This window comes from Eublepharis macularius, chromosome 5, assembly GCF_028583425.1.
Source record: "Eublepharis macularius isolate TG4126 chromosome 5, MPM_Emac_v1.0, whole genome shotgun sequence".
Taxonomy (NCBI): Eukaryota; Metazoa; Chordata; class Lepidosauria; order Squamata; family Eublepharidae; genus Eublepharis; species Eublepharis macularius.
Genome location: NC_072794.1, coordinates 76,344,736 through 76,367,435, shown reverse-complemented (window position 1 = coordinate 76,367,435; position 22,700 = coordinate 76,344,736). Strand labels below are relative to the sequence as shown.

The 22,700-nt window shown below is 41.4% G+C and overlaps 1 protein-coding gene across 1 annotated transcript in view; it reads right to left on the bottom strand.

Moving 5' to 3' along the window:
- The window catches only part of JAK1 (Janus kinase 1), a 67,037-nt gene that overhangs the window by 19,584 nt on the left and 24,753 nt on the right, over window positions 1-22,700 (bottom strand). The window contains exons 7-15 of the mRNA XM_054979836.1: window positions 19,343-19,682; window positions 17,724-17,906; window positions 16,089-16,246; window positions 12,044-12,167; window positions 6,992-7,181; window positions 5,990-6,096; window positions 4,981-5,121; window positions 1,828-1,915; window positions 489-616 (exon numbers count right to left, since the gene is read on the bottom strand). Of these exons, the coding sequence (XP_054835811.1) occupies window positions 489-616; window positions 1,828-1,915; window positions 4,981-5,121; window positions 5,990-6,096; window positions 6,992-7,181; window positions 12,044-12,167; window positions 16,089-16,246; window positions 17,724-17,906; window positions 19,343-19,682 (1,459 nt within the window). The remainder of the gene's footprint in view (window positions 1-488; window positions 617-1,827; window positions 1,916-4,980; window positions 5,122-5,989; window positions 6,097-6,991; window positions 7,182-12,043; window positions 12,168-16,088; window positions 16,247-17,723; window positions 17,907-19,342; window positions 19,683-22,700) is intronic.

Below are 22,700 nucleotides of genomic sequence, written 5' to 3'. Positions count from 1 at the left end.
ATTTTGCTAATAGAAGCAGCAAAGTTATTATCCTGGCTAGAGGACCTACACATGTTCAAGTAAACTGAAGGGCATACCAAGCAATAGTACATTACAAGCATAAGAAAACTTATGACTGTATTATATATATCTGTCTTTTTAAAAGAGCATCCCAAACACAAATTATAAGAGGGTTTGTTTTGGGGGATAGATCCACCCCGATTAACAGCAAATTGAGCTGGGGTGGGGGTGCCTTCCCCCTTGTTGCCCCAAGGGCTACAATGGTAGACTACTGAGGAGTTCTGAAGCCTGTTTTGAGTGGAAGGCAGCAGCCTAGGTCTGAGAGGCAGCCACAGGCATAACTTGTGCTTGTCACCTCCTCCTAGATACTGCCCCAAGCAGCTCTTGGCTGTTGAACCAGCTGTTTGTACAGCTAACTTGCAGAGGTATTTTGAGAGACAGAAAAGTGACAGAAAGAAATGCGATTGGTAGCTAACATCTAAGCTTACCAGATAGCTTAAAGCACTTGCCAACTGTTTTGCTACTTTGAATTTCCAAGGTGTTGTTAGCACATCACTGTTGCGATGCATAAAGAGATCCAGAGGTCCAAATTCAACAAACTCTTCCACCATAATGTCTGAAAAGGGGGACGGGGGAGGAAGAACATATTCAACTCAGACCCAAATGTTTGGGGTTTTAGTTTTGTAACTGGTCAACAGTCTTTCAGGAAGCATTCATTTTGAAACATTTGCACACAATCTCTCTGATTTTTCTCCTTCTGTTCCAACTTATTCACTCATACTTTCCCACTCAACCACAAAGGTTTCCCTGTATCTCCTGCCCATCACCCCTGTGCTGCCTACCCCTGGACAATCTCCAACTCCCCCCTGCCCCAGTTTTGCACAACACACTGAGTTGCTAGAAAACCACAATATTGGCAGGCGTTCACCCACAAAACCTGTAGGGATGGAATGGCGGTTACCCTGCCTTTTTCAGCTTCATGATTTTCTGCAAACTTGAGACCTACCACAGATTGGCTGAAACATGTAAGAATTGTTTGCTTCACAATGAAGAGCACCTAGTGCATGTGCACATCAGCTCCATTTCAAAAGAGAGCTTGTTATGATCTGTACTTTCTTTGGGGTAGATTTTTCTTTTAATCTTCCCCTTACACCCTCTGGGTAGTTTGCTGCCACCAGGAATATATTATTCCAAAATATTTTATTCAAATTTCCCCTTTGGTAACGTGTTTAAGCGTCAGGCTCCTTCGTGGTTCTATGTGGCCCTGAGGATATGAATGGGATATAGCAATGACAGCTACATTGGGATATAACAAAACAAAATAAATGTTTATTTTTCAAGAAGCGTATTGGTTTCATAAAAGTAGTTCTTAGTTCTTAAAGTTACTTCCTATAAACTCATTCACACAGATCTCTTCTAAGGCTTCACACAGTTAGCCTCCTCCACTAGACTCAATAGTTCTCTCACAAATACTTCAAATATAGGCAGCACACAGCTAGCCTCTCTTTCTCTGACTCTCATTCACAGAAATATTAAACCTGCTCAGGCAGCACACAGCTGGCCTCTTTCCCTGACTGAGTGTCCTTTCATAAACATGCTCAGTTCAGGTTCCACACAGGTTATATTTCTGTCATAAATACTTCAGTATACTCAGGCAGCACACAGCTAGCCTGCTTTCTTCTGACTGCAACCTTGCTCCCTGCTCTGTCAGTCTAAACTGCATTCACTCCGCCCACCCTCTCAGTCATCAACCAATCATATCATTCACTCATCCCTCATGCACCCATTTACTTGAAATCATTACAGAGCTACATTCAAAGGACTTACTTTCTACATCACGGACACAAACTCCATGAAGGAGGACAATGTGTTTGTGGGAAATCTGCCTCATCATGCTTGCCGTTTCAAAAAATGCCTGTTAACAAAAAGCACTCGTTTCAGTTTGTAATGAAGAAGAGAATTCATATCATCAAACTATGAAAGAATGAATAGACAGTAAAAAGCATGAATCGACAGTAAAGAGTCTAGTGATAGTCAATGTCAGTTGTATACAAAAAGTCATGTGTATATTTACATTGTTATTTGAGCCTACTCTTAATATTCAGCACCATTTCCTCTTACAAGTTCCAGATTCCCAAGTTAACTAAGGATTGGTCTCATGTAATACTTTAAGATAATCAGAAACAAACCTGAATATATGGACAGATGAAGCTTATTGGACTGTCTACAACTAAGCTGCATGCATGATCCAATATCCCCCTGGCTGCTGTGGTCAAATGGCTAAGAATGAAGTAGCTGAAATAGTAATCTAACAAGATGGAGTTCAACTGTCTCTTGCTGACTCAGTTAAAATTATATTTATTTAAAATATTTATATGTTTTAAATGCCATCTCTCCTTGGACACAAGTTACAAGAACACAAAAGCAGAAATTAATCATCAAGATGATGGTCGAACACAAAAGTTGTTGCCAAGAAAAAGAACAAACATGCAAATTAAAAACTGTGGAGAAATGCCATTCTGTTTGTGGAGTTAACTTTCTATGGGCTGCAGAGGGGAGGGGCCAGTTCTGGAGTAGAATGTGATTGGAGGGAGAGCGAGTCAGTTAGTGGAGGGGAGTTGGAAGTTGACAGTTGGTGGCTGGAGAGTGGAGGGAGAGATGGCTCTGAAGGGAGATGTAGATCTAATGTAACCCCAGGTATTGGACCTGCCCTACACAACATCTAATTAGGGCATGAGTATAGAGAAGCAGAGGGAGAGAGAGTAGGGGTTTCTTTTTATGTTATACAGTGAACGGAAGGAATAATACATTTGCCTGTGTATAGTTAGAAGTTAAATAAATGATTTTAGGAATTTATGAAGGAAGAAAGATCTTGTTCCACATAGTCCCCCAACCGCTTGGGCCCACTAGCAGAGGAAGGGGGTTAGGAGGCTGTCCCGCCTAACCAAGACCCCATACAGGGACAGTGGTGGCAGCAACTACTAGGAGTCAGGAGACAGCCCCTTCAGGTGCCTGGCCAGAGGCAAAAAGGGAGGGGTAGGCAGAGCAGGGTCTACCAGTAGGAGGAAAGGCCCCGATTTGCCACAAAAACAAACAAAAAAACAACACAAATTCAAACCAAGCATTAAACATACATATAATCTAGAGTTTATACTCGACTCAGCATTACCGCTGGAGAAGCAAGTTAATTCTGCGTAAAAATGCTGTGTTCCATCATGTAGCCTATAGGACAGTACCCTATCTTGACCTAGCTGATCTGGTCATGTAGATCTGTGCCACAGTAATCTCAAACCTGGACTACTCTAATGCACCCTATATGGGTCTGTCCTTGAAGATAGCTCTGAAACTTCATCTGGCACAGAATGCCACAGACAGATTACTATTAGGAGCTGGGAAGAGCATTCATGTTACACCTGTTTTGTTACTGATTAGTTTCTTGGTTCAATTCAAGGTTCCAGTTATTATCTAAAAATTCCTCCATGGTTTCACATACTTATAGGACCACATCTCCAAAGATGCTTGGCCATGACAGCTTTATTAATTTGAGCAGTGCCTTTTGAGGCCTCCACCCTGCAAGCGCTGTCTGTACTTGAGCATTCCCTGCAATGGCTCCCATTGGAGGAATCACAGAGTTGAAAGGGGCCAAACAGACCTTCTAGTCCAACCCCTTGCCTAATGCAGGATGAGCCTAAAGCATCCCTGCCCAAGAAAGTAATACCTGCCAAGAAGGTAAGGAACGCTCCCACAATCTTGTCATGATGCACAGGGGGTAAAGCAGAATTGCTAAAGTGGGCTTTAATTATAAAAGGTATTTTTATAAAGGAAACAAGGTAATAGTTTTAATGTCTGGAGATTTTAGATAGCTTTACTTTAGTTTATTATATGGTTGCATTAATTTAAAATGTTGTAATCCAACTTGAGTCTCAGTGAGAAAGTAAGTCAATAAGAATCTACTTCCAGTCCCAGGAAGACTTCACATCTGTAAATCTGGAAGAGTTACAATGCACTACCACCCAGGTTTTCTGTGAAACGTGCTGGAAATGCTTACAAGCAACTCTTCTATAACCTGGTGACAGAGTGGACTATACACTTAAATAATTACAGCTCTATTGCTGTGGGTAAGTTTCCAGCTGGAAAAATCTTATTGCTGTAAACGCGCTGGAGTCTTAATCTGTGTGATTCAAGGCTCACTTAATGATGAAATGCCTTTCTCCATAGATGAAGGAACTTCCAAAAAGTTTTTGAAATGAAATGACCCCAGAATAATATGAAGAAAAGAAAAATAAGGTTCTGAGGTCAGCTGCACATAGGAGCAATCCTAGCTGTGTATCAGGATTTCTTACCACCTTGCCACAAGCCAAATAGATGAGTTCTTCAGTTTGAAGAAGAAGAAAGGGAAGAGCCACTTGCCTGCACAGCAACTATAAAGTGGTCCTCTCCTACTTGTCTATACTTCATTTATGAGTTAAAATCAAGAGCCAAAGTAAACAGGGGAGCCCTGGCCAGCCTGTATGATTAGAGCGGCCTGAGTAAGGCAATGGTATTTCCTTCTACCCAGTAATAACACACAGGGAATAAGTTTGTTCAAACCTGCAACACTTCTCCTTATTTAGGGAAGGAAAAAGGCTTCCCATCTTTACACCAATTACCAGAAGCCACTGGGAAACTCCGTAACAGAGTAACAAGGCTGAGGATAGGTAACTACCCAAGAGTTCCAGGTAATCAGAAATACATATAACAAGCATTTTTAATCACATGACTTAGAAAGCTTCATAAATATCCGGATTGCCTAAGGCACAAATATCATAAATATCTTGCCTACGGCACAAATATATAGTTACACACTATATATCCAAGAGGGGTGAACAGTTTATGCTTAGTGTTTTTCATATACAACATTATCATTATGACTGCATTTTCCTCCCCAAATTAGCAGCAATTATATTTGCATTTTATAAACTGGAGAAGAGAAAAACCTACCAGAGAAATGTCTCTGTGACTAGGGTCCAAAACTTTAAGCAGAACTTTCATTTCTTTTTCAGTCTGATAACTTTCATCATCCTTATAGCTAAGAATCCCAGAGTAAATCTGTGTCCTTGTTCCTCTGCCAAGGTGTTCACCCTAAAAGACAATATAAATCCTCCAGTCAAAATATGGCAAAATTTGCATTTGTTTGTTTTAGTAACAAACAAGTATCATAATGAGTCACTACTGAAAAGAATGAACATTCATTTATCTCTCTGGGCTTTTAATTATAAAAGGTATTAATATTTGATACTAACAGGATGCTAGGGATACTTCAGCTGCATTGAGTCCGTTATGATGGATATAAATTGAAATTCTATCTGATGAATTAGTAACTATCTTATTTACAATAAAAGTACCTATTTCAAATAATAAAAAATTAATTTAGCATGCCATTTTTTTCAGAATGCAAGCCACTTTGGGCAGGACAGCTTGTGTGCTACACGTGCATGTCAATGAGTATTCTGAGGATTCGCAAATCTCAATACAATCCTGCTATATATGGACTTCTCAAAACCATGTTGTGTGAAATATGCACTTCTGTATTAATAAAACAATCACAATTTTAAAAATACACTGCTGTAATCTCTCATCAAATAAGCACTCTGGTCTGTAAACTGCTTTTCTAAAAGAAGTCATCTGAAGAAGTGAGCTGTGGCTCATGAAAGCTCAATCTCTACCACAAATTTTGTTAGTCTTGCTCTTTTTTCTTTCTAAAAATAGGATGTATTGACTGACTGACAGGGTACAAAGAAGCTTTCTGGGTTAATAAAAGAGGAAGGATGTGTGTTAAAATTCCTTAAACCCTAACAGTTTTAATATTTATTATTTAACTAGAGATGGTGTAACTGGGAGTAGGGTAGCTGAAGAACATAATATGAAAAAAATGTTGTGGTTCAGTATTTTTCAGAAGACAAGATGATGGCATGAAGGCATGTTGTACTTGGAAATACACCCTACTTACTTGGATTATTTCATCTTTAAGGATACGGTGGAAACTTAGCTGGCCTGGTGGACACACTGGCTGCCATTCTTGGGATCTCTTTGTAGCTACTAACAAATTAGAAATTTCTGGAAAGAAAAACAATCCTATCTGTAAGCAGATTTGCTTCTTTAAGGAAGTGAGTGCACACAAACATCCTATTCTTACTGATTTTTCCACTACCCACATTTTCCCATTTTTATGTTGAGCTTCCTGAAGTTCCTTTTTTCATGAAAATAAAATAGGCAACAATATTTTTTCAGAAGGCTTTAGATTATTTTATTTGTTACTGGATGTTCCCAACTGCAGAAGAAAACCGCTGAGCCAATGAAAAGAGAACTCAAACAGCTCATTAATCAATGGCCTCCTTTTCTGGACACAAAAGATAAGTAATTGCTTACAGGCTTCATAAGCAGTGATAGTACTATGAGAGCAAACTGGGGCAAGAAAGTGGCAGGGAGGAGGCTCTCCAGGTATGAGCACATGGACTAGTTGTTGAGACTACTAGAATAATAAGAAAACAGACTTCTTACAAACAGAAGCTTGGACATGAATCAGTCCTCAGGCACTGAAAAGATCTCAGGTTACATTAAAATGACTGATATATTCCTAATACTTTAGGATTGGTAAATCGGAGAGTCTTATGATGACATCATTTAGAATGTGCAGCTTAGACTGATTCCTACCTTCCCACAACACCTCCTCACAACCCCTGAGAAGCTGATACTGGGGATTATGGGACTGTCACAAATTTAAAAAAAAACATATGGATCTGGGTGGCTGTAGTGAAGACAGTAACAAGGAAACATCCCTGTTCCCCATCTTCTATCTGCAGAACATTGGCAAGATACAACCCCATTATGTTAAAGTATAAGAATTCTAATCTTAGAATTATGAGCATAAAATCAATTGAAACTAATACATTTAAACTGTGGGAAGAATGTTCAGGCCTTTTACAAAAGATTAGCTTAAACAAAAAGTTACCTCTTGGCCTTGGCTGACAGCATCTCTTGAGAGTGAAAACAATATTGTCTGTCCTAAGAATCTGTCCTTTTAAGTGATCCATCAGCTCTGTCAGAGTTGGGAAGAGCTTATCTGACCCATGTAAGACACATCCATCTTTCTTCATTTCAATCTGGAAGTTTTTGTACTGTTTGGGAAGATTTAAGATTTGCTGTGGGGAAATGGGAAGAGAAAAACAGATAGGCAGCAGAAATCATTAAATGAACCAACCAACCAACATTCAACAAATAATGAGAGCTACATTTCCCCCAATGTGATACCAGTAAACATAATCATAATTAGACATGGGCACGAACCCATGTCACAAACCAAAAAAACCCACGAACCACCTGATCATCTGTTCACGATCCGATAGTTCATGAGGGTCCATGGCCAACGAACCAGCATTCGTTGGAAGGCCCGTTTGTTGCGTTTGCCTGCAGTTCGTGAAGCCAGACAGTCAGGCACCATCAATCAATTCCCTTGGAAACGAGCTGGGGAATACCTGAACTCTGTCTGCACTCCTTCTGTCGCCCTGGAAACCCAAATAGAAGCCCAGCTTACCTTGATCGGCAGGTCTTCCTTCCAACCATGGAACTGCAAATTGGTTACATGGGAGAAGACACCCGGGGGGGTGGGAGGGGGAAGGGAGGGTGTTCTGTAGCCATAGGCACTCCAATCTCATCCCTGCAAACCCTGATAGGCAGTTCTGATGGCCAACCCCTTGTACACTGGGCCAACATCAACTGGTGGCTCTAATTAAATCGAGTGGGAGTTTCCTGGGGGCCTCAGATTGGAGAGGGTATAACTCCAAGATCTCTATTGCAATCTTGACCAAACTTGGGTGCTGGCTGAAGGAGAGCCTGCTAAACACTCCCTGTGAATATGGGCTCTCTAGCTGCAACGGGGGTCATTCCGACACCCACAAACTGCAAACCGGTTCGGTAACGGGAAATGTTTGTTACAGTTCATTTGTTCGGATTCATTGGCGGCACCGAACCATGAATCGCAGGTCCGGTAATTTTTTTTGGTTCGTGTCCATGTCTAATCATAATACAAACAATTTTCTGAAGTGATTTAATACTAGTTTATGGGGCATCAATGAATGTCCCTTAATTACATGACATGCTCAGAAGTGAAAATGGCATGAAGTGGAGCATCTAAAGCACTTTGAGTCTTCTTCTCTTCCATTTTAATAGATATATTTCTCATAAGGGACACATACTTTGCTCCACAAATGATACCTCTAAAATTGGAGATCTTGCATTGGGCAAGAGACCTTTGTGTCTAAATGTTTTAAATGTAAGCTGAGAGATGCAAGAATTGACTGCATCAAAAGCAATTATATTCCTTACATTTCAGTGTATGAAAAAATATGGAAGCCTACGTACAACTTATCACACATGCAGCCATTCTGCTGGGACATTCACAGCAAACCAGAACATAATCAATGCCCTGCAACATCAGACCAGTGTTCCCTCTAGTCCAGTATCCTTTCTAATATATTGCCCTAAACAGCCAACCAACAGGGCATACAGGCCAAGGTTTTCCTTTGAAGTTGCATCTGAGCACTGGTATTCAGAGGTTGGACATAGATGTTTCCTTCAGTCACAATGGCCAGCAGTCACTAATGGCCCTATTCATTATGAATCTAATTCTTTTTAAAGCCATTTACACTAATAGCATCACTACATCTACTGGCAGTAAATACTTTGTCAGACTGCACAGGGAAGCCATTGAAATTCACAAGCATAAGCAAAACTTCAACAGGAAAGAAGAAACCTTAAGAATGAACAGAGCATGGGCTCCAGTTCTGAAAAACACCAGGCCAACAAAACACTCCACACCCGACAATAGCCCTGCAGAGAAGATTAGCACATCAAGCACCAATCCATATGCAAAAGAACCTCCTCAGGTTACAGTGAAGCCTCCCGCCATTAGCATTCCACACCCTGGGAAACTCTTACAGAATGACTCAGCTCAACCCCACCCCTCCTGAGTAGATACAAATGACCTACATCTTTTCCACACTGTGACACTGAGAGATCTCTGTCTTTTGGTGCTACACCTCTGAAGATGCCAGCCACAGCTGCTGGCGAAACGTCAGGAACTACAATGCCAAGACCACGGCAATACAGCCCGGAAAACCCCCAACAACCATCGTTCTCCGGCCGTGAAAGCCTTCGACAATACATCAATACTGAAATTATTCACTGAGTGAGAAAATACTACTTTGTCTCTTCTGAATCTGCTGACCAACAACTTCCATTAGTGTCCCTTAATTCTATTATTATAGGAGAGAAAGTTTCTCCTGCCCTCTTTCCTACCTCATGCATACATTTTTAAACCTCTATCAGATCTTTGCTAGAGTATTTTTTTCTTAACTAAAAAGCCTCAGACTTCCTTTCCTTATACAAAAATGTACTTCAGCTCCTGGATCAAATTAGTTGTCCTCTTCTACACTTTTTCTAGCTCCACATTGTAAAGAAAAAAAATATTTAAAACATTTCTATGCCAGCGTTCCATCGAACTCAGGATCCCAGGCTGCAAACGTATCAAAAGTTAAAAGAACATTTAAAATGCAAATATTTAGAATAATTAAATAAATACTGACACACAAACAAGAAGTGCTAATAAGAGTTAGTGAGATAATGCCAAACAAAACAGAAAAGTCTTCACTCACTGACAGAAGACAATAGTAGATGGACACAAATCCCTGTGATAAAATTTCAGCACTGCAAAGGCTCTTTTTCAGGTTGCCCTCCACTGAGCTTCAGATGGCAGGGGCTCCTGAAAGAGGGCCTACAAAGATGACCAGAGTTGTTGGGTAGGTTCATATCCCTTTGAAGTATGACAACCAAAATTGTACTGTAGTATTGTAGAAGCTAAAATGTTGAAACTGAGGCTATTGTACTTTGGTCACATCATGAAAAGACAAGACTCAATGGAACAGTCAGTAAGGATAGGAAAAGAAGGCAGTAGGAAAAGAAGATGACCCAAAAATGAGATAGAATTATAGAATCGTAGAGTTGGAAGGGATCTCTAGGGTCATCTAGTCCAACCCCCTGCACAATGCAGGAAATTCACAACTACCTCCCCTCCCTACACCCCATGCCCAGAAGGTGTCAAACACCTCCAGGATCCCTAGCCAAACTGGCCTGTGGAAAATTGCTACTAGACCCCAAGACAGCGATCAGCATTAACCTGGGCAAGTAAGAAGGACCACGAGAACTAAGTACTGATGTAACCCAGTCTGCTCTCCCCCTCTTGATCTGCCCAGGTTCTCAGAATCAGCCTGTTTGCTTTGACTCAATAAAGGAAGCCTCAACCTCAAGTTTACAAGATCTGAGCAAGGCCCTTATTGATATATTGTCGAAGGCCCTTATTGATAGGATGTTTTGGAGACCTTTCATTCATAGGGTCACCATAAGTCAGAAAAGACTTGATATCATATAACACACACTCCAAGTGTTGCCACATCACAGATCTAAACAAGGGCATTACAACATTTTATTTTCATTCCATTCCCTAATAATCCCTATGATGAACTCTACAGCACATTGAGTCATCAAACTATGTACTATTGCCCCAAGATCTCTTTCCTTTGCTGTCTCTACCAGTTCAGACCCCACCAGTGTATACTTAGAATTAGGACTTTTTCCTCCAATGTACAATGTAAATAAGTGCCCTTATTTACTTCATGCACCACTCTGTCACCCACTTGCTCAATTTGAAGAGATCCTCTGAGAGCTCTTCACAATCTTGTTTTTTACCATCCTGAATAATCTGCAAACATGACCGTTACACTACTCATCTCCAATTCTATATCATTTAAGAAGAAACAGCACCAGCCCCAACAACAGTACTTGCAAGATTTCCCCACCACCACTTATTTCCCTCTGATACGGAATCTCTGCAATTGTGAGCTGATAAGGCAATCATCATAAGCTATGTACACAAAGTATATAGGGCTTGCTGGTGGTTCCTGGCCCCATAGTGGCAAGACTTTCTTCCACCAGGGCCTTTACGATTGTGGTGCCCTCCTTTTGGAATGCACTGTCAGAAGGCACTCATGCTCAGTAGGACCTATTGATGTTTCAGAAACACTAAGGCAGAAGTCAAGCATGCCTTTCTTATCTAATATTGTTTTGTGAGGCACAGCAAATTGCTGTTTTTTTTTTATCTACTCACAATTTTTATGTTATTATTCACACGGTTTTATAGGCTGGATTTGGGACTAGAGTGGTTTTTAATTATTTGTATTAGGCTGTTTTATGTGATTTTATTGAATATGTGTATGGTTTTTAATTGTTGCGGTTGTTGTGAACCGCTTCAAGTTCTTAACTGAAGAGAAATGGTATAAAAATTTAATAAATAAATAAAATAAATAAAATGTCAGCATTTTTTCACATATGAAAATATTTTCCATGCATGTAACACCATGTTTGAAGCAACTTGGAGGCCCTGCGTGGATGGGGAAAAGGAGGACTTTTGTTTATCATCATACAGCAAAGAACAATGTATCTGTCAATTCTTGCACGTCCCAAGGCTACTAACGGATTAATTGGTTATCAAAAGTTGTGTTCTCCATCACACATTATATTGGTCAAACTACAACATCTTCCATAGAGAATTTCAGATCTGTTAGCCACTACATTTGCAAATGAATGTTTTAATCTAATTAGAATTAACAAGAAAAATACCTCAGGTGCAAGAAATCTCCAGGCACTCTGAACTATGATTTGACAACCATCAGTGTTCTCTGTACATTTCTTTCCCCCAATAAAAGCAGAGCCCAGAGTCTGCTTAACCTTACCAACTTTGCTGCCACTTCTTATGGTTACTTCCAACATGTACACTCTTGGTAAAGAAACAAGCAGCACACTAGTACTCAGTTTTCATTGGCACAAAGTCTGGAGCCATCAACGGCAAGACTATAAATGGTCATTCCTTTACATGTAGTTTCTTCTAAACCCGACTGCTCCAAATTAAGGCCATTATAAAGGTCAGGAGATAAAACCAAGTCCAACATACCTGTGAGTATTCAACACATGTCACAGTTAAGAGGATATTGTTGAAATCTGTACAGCTCCACCTCAGCACATACATTCCCTCCTCATTGCCTTCCTGCCTCAGCTTGTTGATAGCATACTCTGTGCTGAAAGTTTTTAGAAGTGAGCAGTTATATTGAAGAATGAGTTAGGCAACTATTGTCATTTGTTTAAAACATGGTATATGCACATTTTACTAGCTGTGAAAAAGTATGATAAAGACTGACATGATAAATCTCCATTGGTATATTTCAAAGCAGGGGCTGAATCAGAGTAAACAAGAAAGTATTCTGAGTAGAAATTCATGTCTCAGGTTATAAGTTAATTCAAAAAAAGAGAGAGATAATAAGATGCTTACCTTACTCATACATTCACAGACAGCTCCTACACAAGCTGGATTTCTCTCATTAATACTTGCACAGATCATTCTGTACAGAGTTGACCTCAGCACTGAAGTTAATAAGAGAAGGCCATGCTTATCCAGGAGCACCATATGTGCCTGAAGAACTACCTTCTACTAGGGGTGTGCAATTCGGGTTTCAGGTTATCCGAAACGTTTTGGGAAACCCGAAACGTTTCGGGTTAATCGGGTTAAACGTTTCCGGCCATGTTATGGCCCCCCAAACCAGGTCCCCCTATCCTCACATAAGAAAGGGAAGGGTGAGCATATTGTTAGCTTGCTGCTGCTCATCTTCTTCTTCATTATTTCCTATGGGGAAAAAATGAAGAGGCAGGCTTCCTTTGCCAGGGGTGGCATTTTGCATGCAAAATGCCCCCCTACCCTCAGGGGCCCGTCACCCACCCTTCCTCCCACCCCCCACCAAGGCTCAGCCTGCTCCCACTGGGGGGGGCATTTCATGGCCTCCCCAAGTAGGTGCTCTTTTCTCTACTACTTACAGCTGGGGGAGGCTTGTCTTGTCAGGGGTGGCATTTTGCATGCAAAATGCCCCCCAACCCTCAGGGGCCCTTCTCCCACCTCTACTCCCACCCCCCCACCAAGGCTCAGCCTGCTCCCACTTGGGGGGCATTTCTTGGCCTCCCCAAGTAGGTGCTCTCAGCCCCCAAAGTCCAACTCCTACAGCCCCACACAAACCCAATTCCCCCCCAGCTGCCACACACAGACCCAAATCCCCATATTAGCCCCTCACAGACTCAAATCCACCCCCAGCAGCCCCACACCCATAACGCCAGGAACAGGCTGGCAAAGGCCAGCCCTCTCCCTTTGTTCCCTATGCTGGGAACTTCTAAACTCTCTTTCCCTGGGCAATTCTGCACAGCCCAGGAGTGCCACAATGGTGGGCACACTTCTGAGTGCCAGCTGGTCCCTGTGAAAGAGCACCTGAACTACAGACGCCCTCCCTCAAATTCCCCCACCACCTACAGAGATGGCTGGCCAGCCAGCCCCATTGTTCCCTATGATGGGAACCAACTGCACAACAAAGAATAAAACACGAACAACACAAAATAAAGTTTTTAAAAAATTATTTTCTCCCTTTCAAAGTACAAGTAGGCAAAGCATTATGACACGTTACACCAGCAGTCCCCCACACAGAAAAATAACACAACTCACTTAACATCAGAGAATCACAAAAGCACAATTCCTGTCAAAACCACTTTATTTCTTGAACAGCTTTAGGTTACACAGCAGGGGAGCACACCAAAGGGCATGGCAGCAGTATCTTACACAAAAATAACACAACTCACTTCACATCAGAGAATCACCCAAACACAATTGCTGTCAAAAACGGTGAAGTGGGTTGTATTATTTTGTGTAGTACACTGCTATCGTGTCCTGTTGTGCCCTCCTACTGTGTAACCTAAAGCTGTTCAAGAAATAAAGTGTTTTTGACAGGAATTGTGTTTTTGTGATTCTCTGATGTTAAGTGAGTTGTGTTATTTTTGTGAGGTGGAATGCTGGAATGTCCTTTGGGGTGCCCCCCTGCTGTGTATCCTAAAGCTGTTCAAGAAATAAAGTGTTTTTGACAGGAATTGTGCTTTTGTGATTCTCTGATGTGAAGTGAGTTGTGTTATTTTTGTGTAAGATACTGCTGCCATGACCTTTGGTGTGCCCCCCTGCTGTGTAACCTAAAGCTGTTCAAGAAATAAAGTGTTTTTGACAGGAATTGTGCTTTGTGATTCTCTGATGTTAAGTGAGTTGTGTTATTTTTCTGTGTGGGGGACTGCTGGTGTAACGTGTCATAATGCTTTGCCTACTTGTACTTTGAAAGGGAGAAAATAATTTTTAAAAAACTTTTATTTTGTGTTGTTCGTGTTTTATTCTTTGTTGTGCAGTTGGTTCCCATCATAGGGAACAATGGGGCATCTCTGTAGGTGATGGGGGAATTTGAGGGAGGGTGTCTGTGGTTCAGGTGCTCTTTCACAGGGACCAGCTGGCACTCAGAAGTGTGCCCACCATTGTGGCACCCCTGGGCTGTGCAGAATTGCCCAGGGAAAGAGAGTTTAGAAGTTCCCAGCACAGGGAACAAAGGGAGAGGGCTGGCCTTTCCCAGCCTGTTCCTGGGGTTATGGGTGTGGGGCTGCTGGGGGTGGATTTGGGTCTGTGAGGGGCTAATGTGGGGATTTGGGTCTGTGTGTGGCAGCTGGGGGGGAATTGGGTTTGTGTGGGGCTGTAGGAGGTGGACTTTGGGGGCTGAGAGCACCTACTTGGGGAGGCCATGAAATGGCCCCCCAAGTGGGAGCAAGCTGAGCCTTGGTGGGGGGTGGGAGTAGAGGTGGGAGAAGGGCCCCTGAGGGTTGGGGGGCATTTTGCATGCAAAATGCCCCCCTGGCAAGACAAGCCTCCCCCAGCTGTAAGTAGTAGAGAAAAGAGCACCTACTTGGGGAGGCCATGAAATGCCCCCCCGCAAGTGGGAGCAGGCTGAGCCTTGGTGGGGGGTGGGAGGAAGGGTGGGAGAAGGGCCCCGGAGGGTAGGGGGGCATTTTGCATGCAAAATGCCACCCCTGGCAAAGGAAGCCTGCCTCTTCATTTTTTTCCCATAGGAAATAATGAAGAAGAAGATGAGCAGTAGCAAGCTAACAATATGCTCACCCTTCCCTTTCTTATGCAAGGATAGGGGATCTGGTTTGGGGGGCCATAACATGGCCCCCCAAAGTCCAATCGGTCTGAAACTTGGGGGGTTGTTAGAGAGGGGTTAGAGGAAGGTCCCCACCAATTTTGGGATGATTCGGTGGGAAAATGCCTCCCCCAGGCGTCCGGGAATACGGAGGCATTTTCCCATTGAAAAAGCCGAAAGAAAGCCGAAACAAGCAGAAACAAAGCCTAAAGCCGAAAGCTTTTGCCTGTATCCGAAACAGATTCTTGTTTCGGGTAAACCCGAAACAAGAATAACGAAACAGTGTGCTTTTGCACACCCCTACCTTCTACCACATCAATCTGCCAGATCCGTAAGATAGGCAGGTGAAGCCTTTCTATGAGAACCCATTTGATTTGAAGTTGAACTGTCTGGGACACAGAGAAGATCCTTTTCAATTGCTTCTTCCAAGCTGCAGAACAATCTCCTCCAGAAGGTGCTATCAATATCTTTTCTACAGGCCTTCCAGAGCATACAGAAAACTTTCCTATATTGAAAGGCCTTTGAACTGATCAAGGGGGCACTACTAGTTATTGCACACTGATCTGGTTTGATGTTTTAATGCAAATGAATTTTTATTGTATTTTAATATGTTGTTAGCTGCCCTGAGCCCGCTTGCGGGGAGGGCAGAATAGAAATTTTAAATACTGTGATTTGTTACACTGGATGCCTCTGAGTAGAAAGAAAACATAAAAGTATACTAAAAAATAAGTGCACATGGTGGTGCTTGCACTAAAGGTTTCATCATATTGTTTGATTAGACAATGAGACCAGATGTGAACACAGGAGGCTTACAATACAACTGTTATGTCAACGTTTTTAAAATTGTAACAGCATTGCCTTCCATAAACTATAAAATTAAAAGTAGAAATTTCAAGAGAAAACATGAAATCTCTTTACACAAGGACTACTGTCTATTTAGGAATATTAACTTACCAAATGGGGCCATGGCATCCATTTTTAATGTTGTGCTTTATTAAAGGTGGAGCAACATCTGTGCAGAGATAGTGATGGGCATCTGCAGTAAGCCTGAAATATCCATCTAGCAAAGCAGCAAATGACAGAGCTTCTTCGTGCGAAGAGAGTACAAGTTCCTAAAACAGAATAATTTTATCTAAAGTTATTCTACTGTGGGTAAAATACAACAAGGTGTGCCTATCAAAAAGAGGTGATAGAAGATATTTAGATATCTTTTATTGTTTATTTATAAATCTGTATCCTGCATTAGCTGCAGTCCTTGAAGAAAATTATGACATAAAACAAGCAAACCATAAAACTGGTAGTAAAATAGAATTAAACCTGCATAAAAATGGGGGGGGGGGCAGAGAAACAAGTAATCAACATCACTGCCACAGGTCTTGAAACACTCGCTGACACAGGCATGCCGCCCAATATTTCTAAGAAGAAATGTTCCTATATACTGGGATCTCATTTTGGATTATAAAAGAAAAAAACTCACACCCCTTACCATAGCTGTTTTGACTATTTTTAAGTACAGGACTTTTAAGCAGGACCTTTCCCACAGTTCTGGTCAACCAGGCAGGCTAATATGAGCAGAGATATTGTTTGAGATATGCATGTCACAGTTTGTGAAGTTTTTATAGGTCAGAACAAGTACCTTGAATGAAATGGGCTCAGAAATTAAAGAGCAGCTGCTATGCAATTAATTACCTATGCTTTGTCTTCCCACCTTACTGAGAACACCTGTTGCAACTCACTCCAGATATGACTTTCGTCAGCCAATTCTTTTCTGGTCAGAGCTACTGTATGTCTTGAGAAACAAAGATGAAACTAGGAGCGCCATCATTGTAAATCTGCTCCAAGAGGGTAACTGATGCCAATGTAAATTCATCTCCTCCAAATTATGATTTTTTTCCACTAATGTGATTTTTATATTCTATGGATTCAGACCTACTTGATAACAATCACAGCTTTAAGAAACTGGTTCAGCAGAGACAGATGTTCCTGGATGCATGCAACCTAATCTGAAGTAAGCCCTATTAAAGTGCATGAAGACGGCAGTAGCTAATGAAACGTATCTGACTAGATGAGCTTTAGGTATCTCCTGGTTTTATTAATTCAGCTGCTGATAAAACAGGACAAAATAGGTACAGTATGAAGAGAAGCCTTCCTAAAAGAGTCAGTCAATTAAAAAACTGATGTAGTGAATGCCAGGCTCTTTACACATCATAGAAGAGAGCACGTGATGATTGTGTTGTTGGTCATGTAACATGCAAGGTCTCATACTGTTCATGACAGCATTGAAGTGTGATTTAGGAGAACCAATTCCAGTTCCAAGACACCTTCCTATAGTGTGCACACAGTGGAAAATGAAGAATGTAGCTACCTCAACATGCTACTTGACAGACAAAGGTGCGTGGTAATTTTAACATGCACACATATCCAGATGTAAGAAGAGTGGAATCACCTCACACTTCCAGTGCATGGTTAGGGTGAAGGATTCTAACTCAGGATAGTGATTGAGCGTATGGAGCCAGGGGTGAGGACTCGTTAACCTGGACTCATTAACAGAATACAAGGGTTACGTTTGTATATCTGACTAGGACTTACCATTCTGTTGTTGTCTTGTCTGTACGTACAGACTGTGTGGTCCTTGATCACAATGTGAGTAATTTCAAGAAAGTAAGAAAAACTATTCCATTCCTCTTTCTTATTTTTTTCTTCATTTTTCTTGACTTTGCTTTCTGATCTTTTCCTCTTTATTTTGAGTTTTTCTTTCTCATTCTGTGTAACCTGATTGAAATAAATCATGCAGATTAAAGTTGGGAAAGGGGGAAGAAGAGAACCTTATGCAAATAACTCTACACCCAAAGGTTAGTTGACACATTGACTGATAACACTGCATTAAATTAAAATACAACAACAGTCTTGTCTAGACACATGGACACTTCAAAGAGTGAACATCTTATATACAAATAGCTAAGTGGCCCTGATCTGTGGATACTTAAATCTGGACTTCGGAGTCATGAATAGACAAAACAGATCTTCCCACACTTGAAAAAGTGCCATTTCACTAGAAGAAGAAGAGAGCTCCTGCTTTTCCCCCATCAAGTTTCTGGATTGGGCTAAAAAGCCAAAAACATAACTGCTTATCAGGGTGGGAAAAAAGGAACTTTACAACCATAAACAGAGACATGCTACCTGGGGCTGCTCAGCCATAGCAAGCAAACTTGGATTTTGGCAGGAAAATCTGTCTCAGAGTGGGGAAGTAAAGGGGGGGGTGTCCCGTCATAGTGGGTTTGAAGGAGAGAAGGATGTAGGTAAAAGTGAGTGTATGGTGACTACCAGGAGGAAGGAAAGAGGAAACAGTGAGGGGAAGGGGATGCAGGGACCAAATAACTGGTCCATAGGAGAGAGGCTGCTGGGGGGGGGAGAAGGGGAAAGGTGAAGAGGGGGGCAAAGAAAGGCGGTTGGGAAGGAGAAGGAAGTGGGAAAGGGGGGAGAGGCTATGGGGACTGGGAAGAGAGACATGGTGGGGGAGGGGGAAATGAGATGTCCCCTACACATCCTTGCAGATCCCTTGCTTGTTTGACTCTCTGCTGTCAAACCACCTTTCTCTATACAAGGCTCTTAGAAGCACAATATGAGGTAGCCCAGTAATTGTCAGGAGCTAGATCCTAGATGATAATGTTGGTTAAATAATATTTCTGAAATTAGTAGCATGTATCCTATCACTCCACCCACTAGTGTTTGAAATTGTCTTTTAAAGTGGAAGCAGGAAAGCCACTTATGTTGAAGGAACTTTTCTTAGTGTAGAAGAAAAGTTTGCTGAGCAAATGCATAGAATACTCTGAAGAAATGTATATTGCTAGACTTATTTACATACATTACAAAAAATGGATTTTAAACTTTAGATCATAAAGTAGCTGATGAAACTCAATGGAGTAATATATGACAATATCAGTGAAGCAACAGTCTTGAAGAAAGGTATTAAATCTGCTGATCTTCCAGTACCCTTTCCTGCCACTGTGCCTTTGGTACCAAAAAGATGCTTCTAATAACTTGTTAAGAATTTATTTGCATTTTTTTCACAGGAAGTTCCCTTCCTCTTTAAAGATTTAAAAAAAACATTTAAAATGAGTTCACCAAAGCTGAAGCTTCTAGTATGACATTTAACAGCTGATGTTTTTGCTTAGTCAAACCTTCCTTAGCATTCTTACAACACTTACAAGTGGTTTCAGTCTCCACTGGATTCCATGATTGCCTGTCACCATAACTTCATATTGTGGGAGAGTTTCAGAGTCACTCAGGTTAAAGCTTTTCTCATTCTCTGATGAAATCAGCAACGATGAGGTTTTAAATATTTCTGCTCCATAACGCTTTGTTAATGTTTCCATTGTTGACAAGTATTTCACTTTCAGATCATGTGGTGAAACACTGCTGTCGCAAATGGTCTTCTTGTTAAATTCCTTAAGGAAATCTTTGAAAACATTGTTTATCCGTACCCTGGTTAAGATGTTCCTCTGTCTAATAGCCTTGTTTAGAGTTTCAGGAATATACCGTTTGTAGCTAAGTGGAAAGAGGGAAAAAATACACATATTTATTGTTTCTTTCAATATCCTGCTTCTCAGTTCCCAGAAAGGTTAACAGAAAAGCTTCAAAATAAAAGAACTTGGGATAAAAAGCTGCACAAATACAGAGAAGAAATAAGCATGCTTGAAAGCTTAGGGTGCAATGCAGGGGTGTGTAATCTGGGTCTGGGGGGAAAGCTAGACTTCTGCCAATTTGGCAAAATCCAGCTTTCCCAGATCACATTAGAGAATCCCAGATCCAATCCAGGTACCCTGATTGATACCCCAGAATAAATCAAGGTAAATCCAGATTAATTAAGGATATGCAGCTGGTTGTTTCCCTTACTGCTTCCTTGCAAAGAAACAGCATTTCCTGCCTTTTTTAGAGAAGAGGGAGGGGGAATGATGCAGGGCAGGGGGAAGTAAGTGGCCAATCCTTACAGGAACTCTTTTTCTCTGGTCAATGGGATTCTCTGAGAAGGAGAAAGCTTCTGGCCACTGGCATCCTTGTCCTTCTGTGTTTGTACCCAGAAAAGCAGCTTGGAAATTTTCCTCTCATAGGGAACAATGGAGAGGGAATCAAGGCAGTTTGTTTGGGTGCACTTGGATAGTGGGGGAGGGGCTTCAGTTTGGTTCTGTTGGGCTTTCTGTGTGTGGAGTTTGCATTTGGGAATCTGCCATGGCCATGGAAGTCTTGCCTAAGTGTGCTTCTGCAGTAGGAGTCAGCTTCTTTGAGTTTTTCTCCCATAGGAAACAATGGAGTGGCTAGGAGCGCCTTGTTCAGGAACCCATAAAATTGGGCCCTGGTGTCCAATCTTCCTGAAACTTGGGTGGTCTTTAGAGGACAGTCAGGAGTAGGTTGCTTGCAAATTTGGTGACATTTGCTTGAAAAATGCCACCCCTAGTCCCCTGGATAGTTTTCCCCATAGGGAATAATGACCAAACAAATCCAGATTTCTCTGATTTGTCTGGGTCAGATCAGAGTATATTTCCCAGATTTGGGGAATTCTGGATTTTCGGGGGATCCCTAAATCAGTTTCCATGGAATTTTTTTGGGGTGCACACCACTAGTGCAATGTATTTATATGTATTTAAAAGATGTATATTTCAGTAACAAAAGTTGGAGGCTGTTTACAATCTGTTATTAAAAAAATTGTAAACACAGTAATTAAAATGAAAACCAACAATACCAAAAAGCAACAAAACAGAAAACAAGGTGTTATAGTAAACAAAAATCATCATCACCCCCCACCAAAAGCTAAGGAATAAAAAAAAGTCTGCACCTGCTGCCTGAAATGTTAAGATTAGGCACTAGAGAAAAGGATGCAATGAGGGCTCTGTATTAAAATTCCCTGTCTTACCATCTCTAGAAGCCACACTGTTGGTTTGTCTTTCTCCCCTCCCAATCCATCTTGAGGCCAGATCAGCTCCTCTTAGAATACCATATGAGGTCAAGAAACAGGATTTTTGGCGCATTATCCGAACTAAGACATGAGGTGACAGCAGGGCAATCAAGATGGCATCCTATCAGATCACACTTACCAAAGAAAATGACTTACTAGAGAGAAGCAAAGCCTTGTCCAGTATTGAGCTACCAGATCAGTAACACTTCAAAGTAGCCCTTCAATGGTTTTTGGGCTTTTCTGTCTGATTGGACACAGACCTCTGTGTCAGGATTTGTCTTGTGGAGTGCCACAAGGTTCTAGTCTCTCGTTCATGCTCTTCAATACCTATACCAGTGTTTCCCAACCGCTAAATTAACTTTTCAAATCACAAGGAACCCCCTCTTCTCACACTCATATGAAAATGATTAGAGGTCAGAAAAAGTTGATGGCAGGGAGTGCAACTCAATTAATACTAAATTATCGTCAAGAAAATTTATTTGTAAAGAGCTGGTGGGTGGGTAAGTGTGTGCATGAGAGAAAGCGAGCTTAATGCGTAAGAAAAAATGAAGCATTTCTCATCTTGTATTATTCTCTTGTCTTTGTATTATTTAATCTTTCCCGCCCCCCCAAGATTGCTTCTGAGTAGCCTTTACAAAAGCCGTATTGTGGAAGTGACAAACTTTTGTTTTATTGATATTTTTAATTCTTAAGTTTTGTCTATAGTGTATGGCCTATGAGCTCTTAAAGTTCATAGGCCTTAAAGTTGAATAAACTGAAACTGAATTCTTGGCTGATTTCTCTCGGAGCCCCTGAAAATGTCCTGTGGAACCCTGGTTGGAAAACACTGACCAATATCTGTGAGGCTGCTGAATAAGATCATTTTGAGCTTTGAAGTTAAGTATCATCAATACATAGAAGACACCTAACTTTTATAATCTAAGCCTCCAGATGTGTTAATCTTTGTTCTGAACAGGAGCTTTGAGGCAACGGTCAGGTGACTAAGGCAGATCACTTTGAAGCTAAATCCAGACAAAGCAAAGGTAACGTTGGTTGGAAGGGCTGACGTTCTAGAGGGACTGGATCCCCTTGTCCTGGATAGAGTGGAACTAGCTTTTTCAGAGCAGGTTAAGAACTTGGATATGCTCATGGACCCAGTCTTGCTGTTTGAAAAGCAGACTGGTGCAGTGATTAAAATCACATTCTATCACATTCTAAAATCACATTGCTAGCTCTCCTTTCTTAGGCTCAGCTGATGTACCCATGTTAATCCATGCTTCTTAACCTTATGGTTGGATTACTGGAACATGATCTACATTGCACCACCATTGAAGACAACCTGTAAACTGCAGCTGGTTCAGAATGTGGCAGCCTTACTATTGTCAGATGCTACCTGACGGGACCATATGTTACCCATTTTGAAACAGCAACATTGGCTGCCAGTTTGTTTCCAAGTTGGTTCAAGGTGCTGGTTCTGACCTTTAAACCCCTCCCTAGTCTCTGGGTCCACATATCTGAAGGACCATCTCCTGTGTACCAGAAAGCCATAGTCAACGCTCATAGAAACTCAAAAGTTTCTTGAGTAGTTCCGTGTTGTTTGATATGTTATGTTAAATTGCTTGTGCCAAGTGTTT